The 14,899-nt window shown below is 50.9% G+C and overlaps 1 protein-coding gene across 1 annotated transcript in view; it reads right to left on the minus strand.

The window, feature by feature from the left end:
- Nucleotides 1–14,899, minus strand: part of NRXN2 (neurexin 2) — a 98,361-nt gene that overhangs the window by 57,759 nt on the left and 25,703 nt on the right. Inside the window, exons 5-7 of the mRNA XM_011993504.1 lie at nt 12,414–12,437; nt 3,598–3,759; nt 2,406–2,844 (exon numbers count right to left, since the gene is read on the minus strand). Of these exons, the coding sequence (XP_011848894.1) occupies nt 2,406–2,844; nt 3,598–3,759; nt 12,414–12,437 (625 nt within the window). The remainder of the gene's footprint in view (nt 1–2,405; nt 2,845–3,597; nt 3,760–12,413; nt 12,438–14,899) is intronic.

A 14,899-nucleotide genomic window follows, 5' to 3' on the forward strand; every position in this document is an offset into this window, starting at 1 on the left:
AGAAGAATCACTTGAACCCGGGAGGCAGAGGTTGCAGTGAGCTGAGATCACACCACTGCACTCCAGCCTGGGCAACAGAGTGAGACTTCATCTCAAAAAAAAAAAAAGAAAAAGAAAAAGAAAAGAAATGGGTCGTCAGAAATGTCCAGAATTGGTTAAGACAGGAATCCAAGCACCGGTCAGACCTGGTCCAGACTCTGGCTCCAGAGATTGGTGTGAGCTAACAGGAGTACTTCCTAAAAGCACAGAGAAGTGGAAGCCCTGCAGTGCCCTGCAAGGTTTGGGCAGACTTCCAACCTAGAGTGTTACTGACCACCTGGTGGAAACCCTGGGGCACAGAGAGCTCTGGGAAGAATTCCTGGTGCTGTCCTGAGACACAACCCGGGGATGAAACCATTTAATGTGAAGCCCAGGGGAAGCAACATTTCAAGGACGGAAGCGAAAGAAATAGCAAGCCCATGAGAAGCTGGCATTCTCCAGGAGCCACAGGGGCCCCTCCTTCCTGCACAGGGAGGAATGGTCACTCCACCCAAACTCACAGGCCCAGCTCAGTGACAGGCAGAGGAGCACAAAAATTTAGCTAATGTTGGCCGGGTGCTGTGGCTCACGCCTGTAATCCCAGCACTTTGGGAGGCTGAGGCAGGCAGATCACCAGGACAGGAGATCAAGACCATCCTGGCTAAGACGGTGAAATCCTGTTTCTACTAAAAATACAAAAAATTAGCCAGGCGTGGTGGCAGGTGCCTATAGTCCCAGCTACTCTGGAGGCTGAGGCAGGAGAATCACTTGAACCCGGGAGGTGAAGGTTGCAGTGAGCTGAGATCACACACCACGGCACTTCAGCCTGGGCAACAGAGCAAGACTCCGTATAAAAATATATATATATATTTAGCTGAGCGTTGATAAGTGCTTAAATAGGATAATGTGTCAGTTCTCATTTATATCAATTTCCCTTTCTTGGATAATTCTCTCATGTTTAACAAGATGGAGAAGAGTAAAGGAGAGATAATTAGCAGACAGAAAACAGGAAGAGGATGCAAAAGACTGAAATGAAGGGTGAAGAAGAGAGTGGTTAGAAGCAACAGAAGATTCAAGAACAGGCATCTGCTTGACCCCAGGACTCTCTGCCCTGACACTTTATTGTTCTAGAGCCCTCACTGCTAGGTGGGGGTGTGGGGCTATTTACTGTCTTTTTCACTCCATGCTCTCCCACCCCACACCAGAACAGGGGTTCTGTGACAGCGAAGATAGTCTTTTTAGTTTCCCTGCTGTCCATATCTCCAGAACCTTGGACAGCATCTGGCACACAGTGGGTGCTCAGTAACTGTTGAGTGAGTGAATTTTTTTTTCTTTTTTTTTCTTTTTTTTTTGATAGTCTTCCTCTGTCGCCCAGGCTGGAGTGCAATGGCAGGATTTTGGCTCACTGCAACCTCCGCCTCCCAGGTTCAAGCGATTCTCCTGCCTCAGCCTCCCAATTAGCTGTGACTACGGGAGTGCACCACCATGCCCGGCTAATTTTTGTATTTTTAGTAGAGACAGGGTTTCACCACGTTGGCCAGGGTAGTCTCAAACTCCTGACCTCAAATGGTCCACCCACCTCGGCCTCCCAAAGTGCTAGGATTACAGGCATGAGCCACAGCGCCTAGCTTAGTGAGTTAATTTTTTTTTTTTTTTTTTTAAGTTGAATGGCTCTAGACAGAAGGGAGGCATGGCTGGGAAGATATATTCTTTTTTTTTTTTTTTTTTTTTGAGACAGAGTCTGTCACCCAGGCTGGAGTGCAATGGTGTGATCTAGGCTCACTGCAAGCTCCGCCTCCCGGGTTCACGCCATTCTTCTGCATCAGCCTCCGAGTAGCTGGGACTACAGGTGCCCACCACCACACCCGGCTAATATTTTGTAATTTTAGTAGAGATGGGGTTTTGCCATGTTAGCCAGGATGGTCTCGATCTCCTGACCTCACGATCTGCCCACTTTGGCCTCCCAAAGTGCTGGGATTACAGGCGAGAGGCATCGCGCCCGGCCGGAAGATATATTCTTAAAGGAGAATGGGGTATCTACTCTATGTTGGCCACTGTGCTAATCCTTCTACAGGTGTGCTCTTATTTTCTCCTCTTGATGGCCCTTGTGGGATTATTCCTTCTACAGATAAGGAAATGGAGTCTCACTTGCAGCAAGTAGGGAAGCTGAGGTGTGATCCAGGTCTGACTGACACCAAATGGTGTGCTCTTTCTGCAAATGTCCAGAAAGGACAATTGGGAAGACGTGAGGAGGAGTGGAGGAGAGGTGGCAGGGAAGAGTATAGGAAACGGTGTAGAAGAGACCCGCTGAAGAGAGACGGAGAGCATGTCAGGGCAGATGGAAAGGGGTGGCCCACGGAAGGGGAAGGGTCCAGAGGCCTCCTGACCTTTTCGCCCGTCCCTCTGGAAGTCCACGTGACACCACTCGCCATCATTGACCTTGCGGCTGGATGCCCGCAGCTTGATGCCCCCAGATCCCATGTCCAGCAGAAGATAGAGGTGGCCGTCCAAAAGCTCCATGGCAAAGTAGTCGGCCCGCTGAGCAGAGCTGTGGCTGCCAGCTCCACCCCCAGCCCGCCGGCCCTGGCTGAAGAGCAGCAGCCCATTGGGCTCAGTGGTGCGGAAGTCTAGGGAGATGGAGCCAGTGCGCTTAGCGCTCCAGCGGGGCAGCGCCACAAAGGCCTCGGGACTCTCAAAGGTCACAGGGTCCAGGGCAGCCACATCCTCACAGCGGAATGACAAGTCCCCCTGCAGCTTCATCTTGGGGTCCCCTTCCTTTGCCAGGCGGGATAGTTCCAGTTTGAAGTCATTGTTCTTATAGACCACCTGCAGGGAGGGGTGGCGTCAGGTATAAAGAATCAGAAAGCAGCTTAGGGCCTGGTCACTCCCACCCAGCAGCGAGCACCAGGGGACCCAGTCACCCACCCCTGTAGCCCCTGCTCAGTTCCACCAGACCACTCCCCTTAGGCCTCTGTTCTGGAGCTTCAGGCACAGAGGCTGTGAACAAGCACCTCCCTTGCCTGTCCTGTCCTGTCTTCTGGCCCAGCAGAAGCATGGTAACTTGCCTGTGGGCTCTCAGTGCCCACTAAATTGCAGTTCATAATAATGACAAGGCCACTGACATGTGGTAGCCATTTTCTACTTGATGAAGCACGTTCACCTACACTCTCATGTGCGCCTCACAACCTTATGAAGTAGGCACTGACTACCCATCTACAGAGGAGGAACTCAGCATTAGACAGTCAAGTGACTTGACCACAGTCACAGAACCAATGAGTGGAAGAGCTGGGACTCAAGCAAAGGTCTTTAGTCTTCACACCCAGCATTCTTTCCTCTGTTTCACAGCTGCCTTTGAGGGTCCTCTATGAGGATGGGAGTTTCTAAGGCTCAAGGAAATGAGAGGGGAGAAGCCTCTTGATGGAGTCAGTGGGCCTTAGGTTTTAAAGAGGGGGTGTCTCCCACCATGGACTTGGAAGGAACAGAGGACCCAGACACCTAGCTGGGTCAGACTAAGTGACACTGAAGACAGGAGCCAAAGGGCTCCTGAATGGCCTGCAGCCCCTCCCTAGCCCTACTCACGTCCTTGAGGCAGCCCATGAAGTTGTTGCTGACGGGTGAGCCCGGCAGGTCAGCTGTGTTGGGGCTGCCCCCAATGTAGAAGAAGTCATCAGAGCCCAGCATAGTGTAATCCTCCTGCGTGTAGCCTGTGGTGGTCAGGATCCCGTCCACCGAGATGGTCACCTGCCCAGCCCAGGAGGGAGGGAGAAAGACAGGAGACAACCAACATCAAATCCCTAGGAAGAGCTATGGCTGGGCAAAGGAGGGGCCAGAGGGCAGCAGGGGAGGGGGACCCCCATTTTTATGTCTGCTTGTCTTGGAGAAGGAACAGTGGGGGGAGAGAAGGAATGAGGAAAAGGAGGCAGCACAAGATTTGATGGTTTCAGGGTGGGCTAAGACCTGCCCTCTTGCCCCCAGCTCAGCAGGCAGGAGCCTGAAGGGTACTTGGAGAGCTCCCCATGAGGTCCCCCAAGAAGTTGTTCCTGGAAGGCACTCTGAACAAGAATGTGGGCTCCAGGATGGATCCCCCATTCTGGGGCACAGGATGGGTGCAGATGGCATCCTCACTTTTCTTTTCCTGAAGGTACTCTCTGGACACACACATGACTCCAGAACTTCTTTCAAAAGTGTGCCAGAGAATGATGTTCCCCAGACCTTGGTGGCTTAGACTCACCTGCAGCCCTCTCCGCTGGGTGCTGGGAAGCCTTTCAGTCTGGACCCAGTAGGGAGATGGAAGATAGCAGTGTGAGGACCAGGAACTCAGATATTCCTAGAAAGTCTTGAAACTTTCTGGGGTTGCCCATCGGGGCTGATTTCCACCCCTGCCGCCCAGTCTCTGGGTTTGTACTTCTAGCCCTTTCCTGAGTCTGTCTCTTGGCTCCTCAGATCTCCTTATATTCAGGTCACTCTCTTGCCTCCAAAGGAGAGGGAGCTCTTTAGCTACATTAGTCCACTCTTCCTTCTTCCTATCTAATTGCCTTGTCTACAGACACCACCAGAGTTACTCCAGGGAGTCAGGGCCAGCTTAGGGAACAGAGGGGAATAGGGCTAACCTCATGAATAGCTTGCCCCTGGGCTGAAAGTTCAGTAAGAAAGCAGGATGAGTGGGAATGGGGCAGTACTTGGTGTTCCAGGAGGCAGGGGGGGCTCAGCGGTGGCCTGGAGAATGCCGAAGTGATCTTAGGTGGGGCGGGGCGGGGCGTGACAAGGACAGGAAACTCTCTGACTCCCCCAGTCTCCCCAGGCAAATGTCCACCTAGTCTCCAAAAAATCTAACTCTACAAGCAGCCCACAAAGGTTCAAGACACCCATAAAGGTTGTGGGAGAAGGGCCAAGGGCTATGAGACCATGAGCCCCTACTCTAGGAAGGCAGTGGTTTGGGAAGGTCAGCTGGGAAAAAGGGCAGAGCTCTGCAGGGTCAATAGGAAGCTGGCTCAGGGTTAGCCCAACACTGCATTTCCAAAGGCCACAGCTCACCCCATTTCTCATTCCCCTGGCAGAGAGGGGCTGGAGAAAGGGAAGAAGGAACCGGGATGAAAGGTCAGGGACAAGACAGGGAGTGGGTAATAGGCTGAACGGGCCTCCCTGGGACAAATTCAACTCCATCCAGCCCTCCACCTCCACTCTCCCTGATGCTGCACTGAAAGAGGTGCCTCAGCACCCTCTTTCAGGAACAGTCTAGAGACTGGGGCCTTCCAGTCACATCCTATGCCCTCCTCACCCACACCAGTCTATATGCACATGCCACCAGCCATCTTCCAGCGACTGGTCTCCAGGGGTCCATAGTCTCAGTGGGTGAGGGGAGGAACTCCAAAGGAACATGAGCAGAACTGGGGTAAGGGAGCTTCCTGCCCTCCCAGGACCCCCGAATCCCCCTTGTGCTTGGCTGGAGCCTTGCAGTGAATAGGGTAGAACTGAGCCCCACTTTCCACCTCCTGGGAACCATCAAACCTTGTGCTGGGGTAACTAGGTTCAAGAGCAGAAGGTAAGAGGGTGTCTTTGTGGAAAGGGGCAGTCTGAAAGCTTTTGAATCTTATTTGAGGGGAGGGCCGGTCATTACCATTTATTTCTTCTTCCCTCCACCCCACCCTAAGGCTGGGAAGTAGGGGTCTGGGTAGAAAAGGGAAGGGTCAAAGTATTAGTCACAAAAACATGCAAACAAGATTAGACCTGGCAGAAAGGGGCTGGAGAAAGGGAAGAAGGAACCGGGATGAAAGGTCAGGGATAAGACAGGGAGTGGGTAATAGGCTGAACGGGCCTCCCTGGGACAAATTCAACTCCATCCAGCCCTCCACCTCCACTCTCCCTGATGCTGCACTGAGAGACCAGGAACTGGGCTGCTGATTACTTCCTGTGCCTAAGTCTGGTCACCCCAACTGGTCAGCTCCTGACAGGTAGGCACCAGCCTGACATGTCCCTGTAACCCCACTAATCTGAACATAATCCAGGATATACAGCACATAGCCATTAAAGATCATCTTATGACCCAGGGCCACAAAGCTGGCATCTCCATCTATGAACCTAACACCTAGGGAGCCTGTGACTTTGGTGACAGAAACTCAAGTGCACTCCTGCTTCAGTGCAGGGAAAGGGCTCTTCTGGCCCCAAAGCTCCCCAGGAAGAGAATCTCCTCTTTTGGCCTCCAGCCCACCTGAGCCCCTCAGCTGTGTCCTCCCTCCCTGACCTCAGAAGCCAGGGCACCAGCCACTGGCCATCTCCCTCACCCTATGGGCTCTCTCTATCCCACTCCATTTGCCAAAGTCACCCTCCCTTTGCCCTCTCAGACTTAGACGAGGCGACAGTGTAGGGTAGAGAGGAGGAAACACCCTCCTCAGTTTCCCTTCTGACTGGGCACAATCTCACCATGCCCCCTGGGCTTTTTGCAGATCACTCCCATGTGCTCCCTACTGGGAAAGGGCTGCCTTAATCACCCTCTTATGGCCCAGGGCTGGGCCTGGGGGTGGGGTAGCAGGAGGAAGGACAATATAAGGAAGTGCCCTGAGGAAGGGGATCAGCCAGAGGTGGGGAGTAGAGGGAGAAAGTGGGGACGGGTTCTGGGTGGAAAGGAAGCCAAAGGTAGAGGGAATGGAGGAAGGTCTCTGGGGAAGGCAAGGAGGGAGATGACTTAGATTAGTAAAACCCGACTGTTCCCTCAGACAAATCAAAGTCCAGACACAAAAATGGCAGGTTCGTTAGTAAAAGCAGGAAACAGGGGAATAATTCCCCCGGTCCCCCTCCACCCCAGGGGTTCATGATGCCCCTGCCCCCCAACCCCCCCCCCACGCATCTTCTGGAAGGAGTGGGGCCGGTGGGGGAGGAGGGAAAGGAGGGGGTCGTGCGACACAGAACAGCCACTGCAGCTGGACACATGCAGGTTAGAGGAGCAGGGTAAGGGCTAGGCCCAGCAGGACAGGCCAGAGAAAGGCAGCCAGGTAAGAAGGCGTGCAGGGCAGGGGCATTGGGAGGAGCAGAGATGGAGGCGACAGAGCTGTGGGGCGCAGGTAGGGAGAGCTTCCTTCCGATGATGAGGGGAAAAGAGAGGAGTGACCACTAGGACAGAGACACTTTAAGGGTTGAAAAAGAAAGAGAAAAGACATTTGACTCTACCTTCCTCATAAGCAGGCGACCCAAGACTCATTCCACCACCCATTCGCCACCAATCACCAATCCCCAGACACACCTGCGTACATACCACATCCTACCCAGGGCAGTGAGACATTCCAGCTGTCTCCTTCCAAACAGCATCACTGAGACATAGCAGAGTGTCTGCACCCAACCCATGCCAACCCACTCAACACAGACAAGCACGCCAAGTGGGTACTGAACTGGCCAAGGGGAATGAGCCAGAGCTTCTGCCCTGGAAGAGTTGTGTCCAGCCAGAGGAGAAGGGAGAGGGTGCAGAGGCAGCAGGAGCCCACGGCCCAGCCCCCACTGTGCTCCCCAGGAGCAGGGAGGCTGGATGGAGGTGGCCACAAGGGGCAGCCTGTGATTTGGGTGGGCTCTCAGCCCTGCCTGCTGACCCCACTTCTCTTTCTGCTCCACGCACCTCCCCTATGGCAGGCTGTGCAGGATATGAAACTAGGCCCTGGCCATAAATAACTCCACATTGGTGGGCACTTCATGCCCACCATGCCTGAGGAAGAAAGGCTGAGGAAGAGGGGAAGTATCCTTCTGCCATCTTCTGGAGCCTTTCTCAGTTGCCTGTGATGGTCACAGGGTCACTGACCTCCTTGGGAGTGGGACTTATTCTGGGGAGAACAAGACGGAGGGCAGGTATTTTTAACTTGTGGGCAAGCTGACTGAGCTAGGGAGATTCCAAGTCCCTTGATATTGTGTGCAAAACTGGCTCTGTGGGCTTTTTTCCTGTGAGAGTCCATTGCTGTCATCAAATTCTCAAAGGTATCCAAGAGCCAAAGGTGGTTAAGAGCAACTAGTCTAGGGGAAAGGTCCTGTCATCCCCTTAGGATTGAGTGGGTGGAAATAAGAGACAAAGACAAAGGGGAAGAAAGGGTCTCCAGGCTGAGTGAGGTACTGCAAGTCCTGCTAAGGGTTTGGGTTAGCTACCTGTTCAATGAGAGGGCAGAAACTAACCAGAGACTCGGGCTGGAAAGATACACCATGAAGATGGACTGAACCGGCAGGCACAGCCCTGTCGTGAATCCTGAGGTCTGGATTTGATAGTTTGGGAATAGAGAGGAAAGATATCAGGTCAGAAATCCTGGGCTCTCATTCAGCCTTTATCCTTTTCCAAAACAATCTCATTTTACCTCTGACTCTCATCTGTGAGAGGAGTTTAACAACTTCTGCGGCTCCCATTTCTTCCAGGCTTACACTGAGCACCAAATGAGAAAACTGAAGTGAAAGTCCTCCATATCTGGCTATGTGACCCTAGACCAGGTGCTTTCTCTGGGCTTCAGCTTTCCCCATCTGTTAACTGGGAACAGTCTCTGCCTGCTACGTGCAACCCAGGCATTTATCAAGTTTAAATGATATTCGAAAGGGGAAAGCTATTCAAAGACTCCCAGTGTGTACACAAAGAACTATCATTATTTTTACAAGCAAACTCCATCAGCCTGATCACACCTAATCCAAACTTCTCAACCTTCTCAAGGTTGGCCTTTTTGCTTTATATCCACCCTCTCCCCGAAGAAGAAGTGCTCAAACAACATGAAAAGAGTCTATATAAATGAGTTAGTAAAAATAAACTGGAAACTAACCAAAACCTGTCTGGGGGATGCCTTGGGAATCAGAACACATCGAACCCTGTTACAAGGCTTCAGACTCTGGTCTTGGCCGGAAAGAGCTGATTCCTAGTACAGGTTTATAAAGGTCTGTGAGGCTACCAAAAGGCAACTAGATCTGTTTACCAGTCAGTATTGCTCATGCAGGAAGCAGATACTTTCCTTTGAAACAAGACAGTATTGTTTACTTTTTTTTGTTTGTTTGTTTGTGTGTGTGTGTGTGCACATGTGTGTGTGTTTGTTTTAGAGATAGGGTCTTGTTTGTTTGTTTGTTTGTTTGTTTTAGAGATGGTGTCTTGCTGGGGCACAATGGCTCATGCCTGTATCCTAACACTTTGGGAAGCCTAGGTGGGTGGAATGCCTGAGCTCAGGAATTCGAGACCAGCCTGGGCAACACGGTGAAATCCTGTCTCTACTAAAAATACAAAAACTTAGCCAGGGGTGGTGGAGTGCACCTGTAGTCCAAGCTACTCAGGAGGCTGAGGCATGAGAATTGCGTGAACCCAGGAGGCAGAGGTTGCAGTGAGCCGAGACCATGTCACTTCACTCCAGCCTAGGCAACAGAGCCAGACTCTATCTTCAAAAAAAAAAAAAAGAGGGGAGGGGGGTCTTGCTATGTCATCCAGGCTAGTCTTGAACTCCTGGGCTCATGCAATCTTCCCATCTCAGCCTTGAGTAGCTGAGATTACAGGTTCATAGCTGGTTGTTGGCTTCTTCTTTTTGTTTTGTGTTTTGTTTTGTTCTATTTTGTTTTGTTTTGGAGATGGAGTTTTACTCCTGTTGCCCAGGCTGGAGTGCAGTAGCGCGACCTCGGTTCACTGCAACCTTGGCCTCCCAGGTTCAAGTAATTCTCCTGCCTTAGCCTTCTGAGTAGCTGAGATTACAGATGCCCATCACCACACCCGGCTATTTTTTTGTATTTTTAGTAGAGACAGGGTTTCACCATGTTAGCCAGGCTGGCCTTGAACTCCTGGACTCAGGTGATCCACCCGCCTCAGCCTCCCAAAATGCTGGGATTACAGGAGTGAGCCACCACACCCAGCAGGTTGTTTCCTTCTTAACCAACTTAACCACCTCAGCCTCAAGTAGCTGGGATTACAGGTGCCTAGCTGGTTGTTGCTTCTTAACCAATTTAATCAAGTCATTCATCTTTCCTCCTCTTCTCCAGCCCAATTCCTGAAGCATTCTAGGGTTTCATACAGTTATTTTGGGACTGATTCTTAAAAAGAGATAGTAAGTAATAGGATCTCCAGTGGGCCAGAGATGTTGTATTCTCCAGGGTTTGCTATGGAAGAGAATCATTTCTTTACAAAACATCCCTGCCCTGGAAACACTGAGACAATCAGTTAACATTTTATAAAGCTTAGTAACACTACAATTTCCTTTACAGAGTACAAATGTTTTCACTTCTATTACTCTACTTGATCTTCACACTGATTCCATGTAGTAGGCAATGCAGGTATATTACCCCTATTAGCCCATTTGGTAGATAAGGAAACTGAGCTTTAGTAGACTCAACCCACGTGGTCAATTTTTAACCAAATTGAGGCTAGATGGAAAGTCTGCTGGGTCCTAATTCTAGGATGGTATTACCCAGAGGCTTGGGGTGTACCACATGGCTTGATCTTGCCTCCCTTCTGTCCCCAAAGTCACAGGTTGGCTATCTAGTGAAGCACCATAAAGAAAGTTCCAAATGGCCAACTCCTGACAGGTACTCAATGGCCTGGCCTAAGCTGGGCAGGTAGCAGCTAACTCCTAGAAGCAGCAGCTGGAGGAACAAGAAACCTGGCACTGTATGCCCCATTGGAACACCAAGACCACTGGGAGTGGTAACCTGAGATCTTAAATTGGGGAGGGCCGGAATGGCTTTGGCCATGGGCACTAGTCTATATGGGTGCAGGAAAACATGGACCCGCAAAAGTATCAGGAAAAGCCAGATGTAGCCTCAGAGGTACAGCCTCCTAGGGAAGTTGGGGAGACACTCAGATTGGGAGCCCCAACTGTTACGCTTCCCTCCTCACCAGCCAGCCATGCAAACCTGGGCGGCTGGGCAGGCCAGGCAGCTGCCCCAAGCAGCGCCAGCCCCACAGGAGCAGACACGTCCATCTGCAGGGTCCCCAGCCTGGTGCTCAATCACTCTGCATTATTAATAGGCGATGACTAACCGGCTGCTGCTGCAGAGCCAGGACTGGGCAGGCACGAGGGAATCCCAGGGGATCGCACGCAGCAAGGCCTACGGGCACACACTCTGAGGCAAGGCAGGGAGCAAAGAGCTAGCCCCAGCTCCTTCCCTGTTCCTGCCTGCCATGGCACTGCGACTGAAGGGCCAGTCCCCATAGTCCACCTCCACACAGAGTCCTCACCAGGCTCAAAAACCTACACAGTCACGCAGCCCCCAGCTCACACCAGCTCACACATGGAGAGTCACCAGCAGAGCCTCGCACATACAGAGTACAGCTTCCCACTAACACCCCGAAATGTCACGCCAACATTTACACACAGTCACACCCACACACCAACACACACCAGCTGCATTTACACAGACACCCACACCAACACTCACCAGGACTGAGCCCAACCCAAACAGAGGAACTCGGTGACAAGGACAACCAATGCTGCCCCTTCCCACCCCTGCAGGCCTCCTCCTCTCACTCCCCTCAACAGGAAAGGAAACCAGCCCCTGTCAGAGGCCATGCGGGGCAGGCAGTGGGCAGAGAGGGCAGGGGGTGAGGGGAAGGAAGACAGTGTGAAACACAGTGTTAGTCAGAGCAGCAGAGCAGTTGCGGGGAACTGGACGCTATCCCTGGTCGGGGGAAAAGACCATTCATGCCATGCAAAATGTGGGGGACATGGAACCAGGAACTCTCAAGGCTGAGAAGTGAGGGAAGGGACGGCACCTTTCCCGGAGCAGCCAGCATGGGGCAGCCCCCAAACTGCTATGAACTGATGATTTGCATGAGGTCTGGACTGATCTCAGACAGCTCCGCATCTCCCAAGGCCATGCCCCCCACCCCTGGGAACCCACCCCGCTGGCTGCCACTGGAGGTCTCACCCCCAGCCCCCTCCCCAAACTTGAGGGGCCCTGTCCAGGGAGCTGACAGTGAGCAGAGCATAGCATGTCATGGGATGGTGTTTTCCATGGATTTTCAGGGGACCAAGAAACTAAATCAAAGAGAAAAAACAAGGGAGGGGAGGGAAAAGAACAAAATAAAGCAATAGAAATAAGCAGCCTGGCATCGGGGCTGGTCTAACCAGAGCCGATGAACATGGGGCCTGCCCCCAGGTCTCTCTGGCCAGGAATCTGAATTCAGGAGTTAGGGATTACAGCAGGGACAAGCCAAATTCCTCGATTTCCATTTGTCTTTTGTATTTCAGTTTGGACCAAAAAAGAAAGAAAAGGGAGAGAGGGAAACTAAAAGAGAAGCAAAATCTAAAGATTGTCCAGGACGCAAAAAACAATTGGAAGAGCAAAACAACCAAAAAACCAAACAGGGAGAGGAAACAAAAGAAGGAGAATCGAACAGTTAAAAAAACCCACGGCAAACCAAACGGTAAGACAATTAGAGTGATATCTACCAGATAATGCAGTTTGTTTACCATAGCGTGTCCAATCCCTGCGTGCTTCACCGGAGATATAGGGGGATGGGGAGGAGGGGGATGTCAAAAAACAACAACAAACACAACAACAAAAGAACAGAACGAAAAGAAAAGAAAAATAAAATGACCAACTGTGAAACTCAAGGAAGGAGGAAAAAATATATATCTATATATATTTGGTTGTTTGTTCCAACCCTCCCACCTTAGGTTCAGCGAAAGTATTTGTTTAAAGAAAATTAAATTATAATGGGGGGAGGAGAAATAAAACACACACAAAAATTAAGTTCCTTCTTCTCCCCATCCGTCCCCCATCCCTCCTCTGGATTCCTCTTCCCCCTCATCCCCTCCCCGAAGAAGAGCCGTCTGCAGAGAAGGGGAACAGTTAGAGACCTTGGTTAGTAGAGAAGAAAACAACAAAAGAACTGGACCAAGAAACCAAAGACTTAAAGATGGCCGACATTCCGCAGATGAGACAGAAAGGTTAGTTCGGTTTTTCATTCATACCTTGCCCCACCTGTCCCTGCCCATCCCTTGGTCCCCTGGGTTATAAGCGTGTTAGTAACACACACAGAGTCGGCAACGGGGTTTTCCAACAGAAGGGTGAGAGAGGGAAGGCAGGGGATTAAGAAGCAGACCCAATTATGCAGTATTAGTAAGTCCTATCAGCTGAAATGTTAGAGAGTTTAGGGGAAGGAAGGGAGGGAACAAGGGCTGTGAGGAGGGATGGGCTATTGGTTGGAGCCATGGACTTACAGGTTTGTTGGCTAACTGATCAACCAGATGGCTTTCCAGAGAACTGGCTAAAGAGCGAGTTGGTGCTGGCCAACTGGCTGACCAGTGGCCATACCGGGTTAATGGATTAACCAGTTGGTGACGGGCCAGCTGGCTATCAGGCTGGAAGAAGAGTGGGCATCACCCCTGGAGAATCAAAGGACTGGCAAGAATGAAAGGCAATTTCATTTTGGAGGCAAAAGGAAGGGGTTCCCAAGGAGCATAGGAGGGACCATGGATGCCTGCTTTTCCTGGGGATGGAGAATACGCAAATCGATCCTGGGAGTCACTGAGGAGAGGGGCAGCTCCTCTGTTTTTGTTTTTTGTTTTTTTTCTTCTCATCCTTAAGAAAGGAAGAGAGAGTAAGTCGCCACCAGTACAGGGAAAAGGAAATGTTGCCCTCCATGGGCTGGCAGATGGCTCACACATTATATCAAATTATTGCAACCCTCCTCCCTCTCCTCCCCATCTCCCACCCATAGCTGACTCCTCCCACGTGTCCACCTTGACTTTTCAGAACTTTCCCCAAAAGTTCTCCAGGCTCTTCAATCACCCCAACCCCATTCTCTTACTCTCCGGGCTGCTGTCCCTCCCAGAATCAAGTGCCCACCACCACCACCTCTACCAGTCTCTAGAATTGGTAAGGCCATCCCGGCAGCACAGCCTCCTTTCATGTACACCCATAACCCCCTGAGTCTCCACTCCCCAGAGCCAGCACCAGAAATTCACTCCCCTACACCCATAAAAAGGAACCTCTAAAATCCCTGACTTCTCCCTAAGCTATAAGCGCACTCTTTCTACCCCAGTCTCTAGTGTCCCCACTCGCATGTGGCTCTAAGTTCATTTTCTCTTCTCATTGCCACAGACAGCAGCAACACCCACCTTCCAAATTATCCTTGTCTTTGGGGAGGACACGTCAGAGGCACTGAGGCAGCTTTACTTAAGAGTATTAGAGATGGAGGGACATTATTGCTTGATGCCTGTTAAATACTAAACTGTACCCCAGAGAGTGTGATTGTGAGAAGGAGAGGTATTCTAGGGACAGATCCATTAGTTAGAGAGTTGTTATAACCAGTGGGCACAGGACTAATTCAGTAAGATAATGAATAAGGGCCTCGTATAATTAAAAATAACAGAATTCAATATTTAGCAGCCAGAAGAAGTGCTGAATAACCAATATTAATTATTAGTGATGCAGAAGCAGTTTACATAGCAAGAGAAGAGTCTAATTGCAGGTGCAGTGATGGGAGCCAGGGGATAGCGTGTGATAAGAGGATTAGTACTGGCGGCTGGTAGGACTGTCATGAAATGAAGAGGCCAACTAGTCAGAACAAGGAACAATTAGCTTCAGGGCAGCTAAACAACCAGACCCAAAAAGGTAAGTGTTGTCTGGTTTCACTGCCCTAGTCAAACAAGGCAGGAAGAAAAAGGCATTGGAGGTAAAAATCCAACTACTACTCTTTGAGTTAGAACTGGTTGTGGAGAATAAAATAAGATTTAAATGTTTTCAACTTTAAGAAGAAGATTCCATTTTAACAAGTAGAACAGCAAATTAAGAATCAGGACTGATGGCCGGGTGTGGTGGCTCACGCCTGTAATCCCAGCACTTTGGGAGGCTAAGGCGGGTGGATCACGAGGTTAGGAGATCAAGACCATCCTGGCTAACACGGTGAAACCCCATCTCTACTAAAAATACAAAAAATTAGCCAGGCGTG

Source organism: Mandrillus leucophaeus, unplaced genomic scaffold (genome assembly GCF_000951045.1).
Source record: "Mandrillus leucophaeus isolate KB7577 unplaced genomic scaffold, Mleu.le_1.0 Scaffold43, whole genome shotgun sequence".
Taxonomy (NCBI): Eukaryota; Metazoa; Chordata; class Mammalia; order Primates; family Cercopithecidae; genus Mandrillus; species Mandrillus leucophaeus.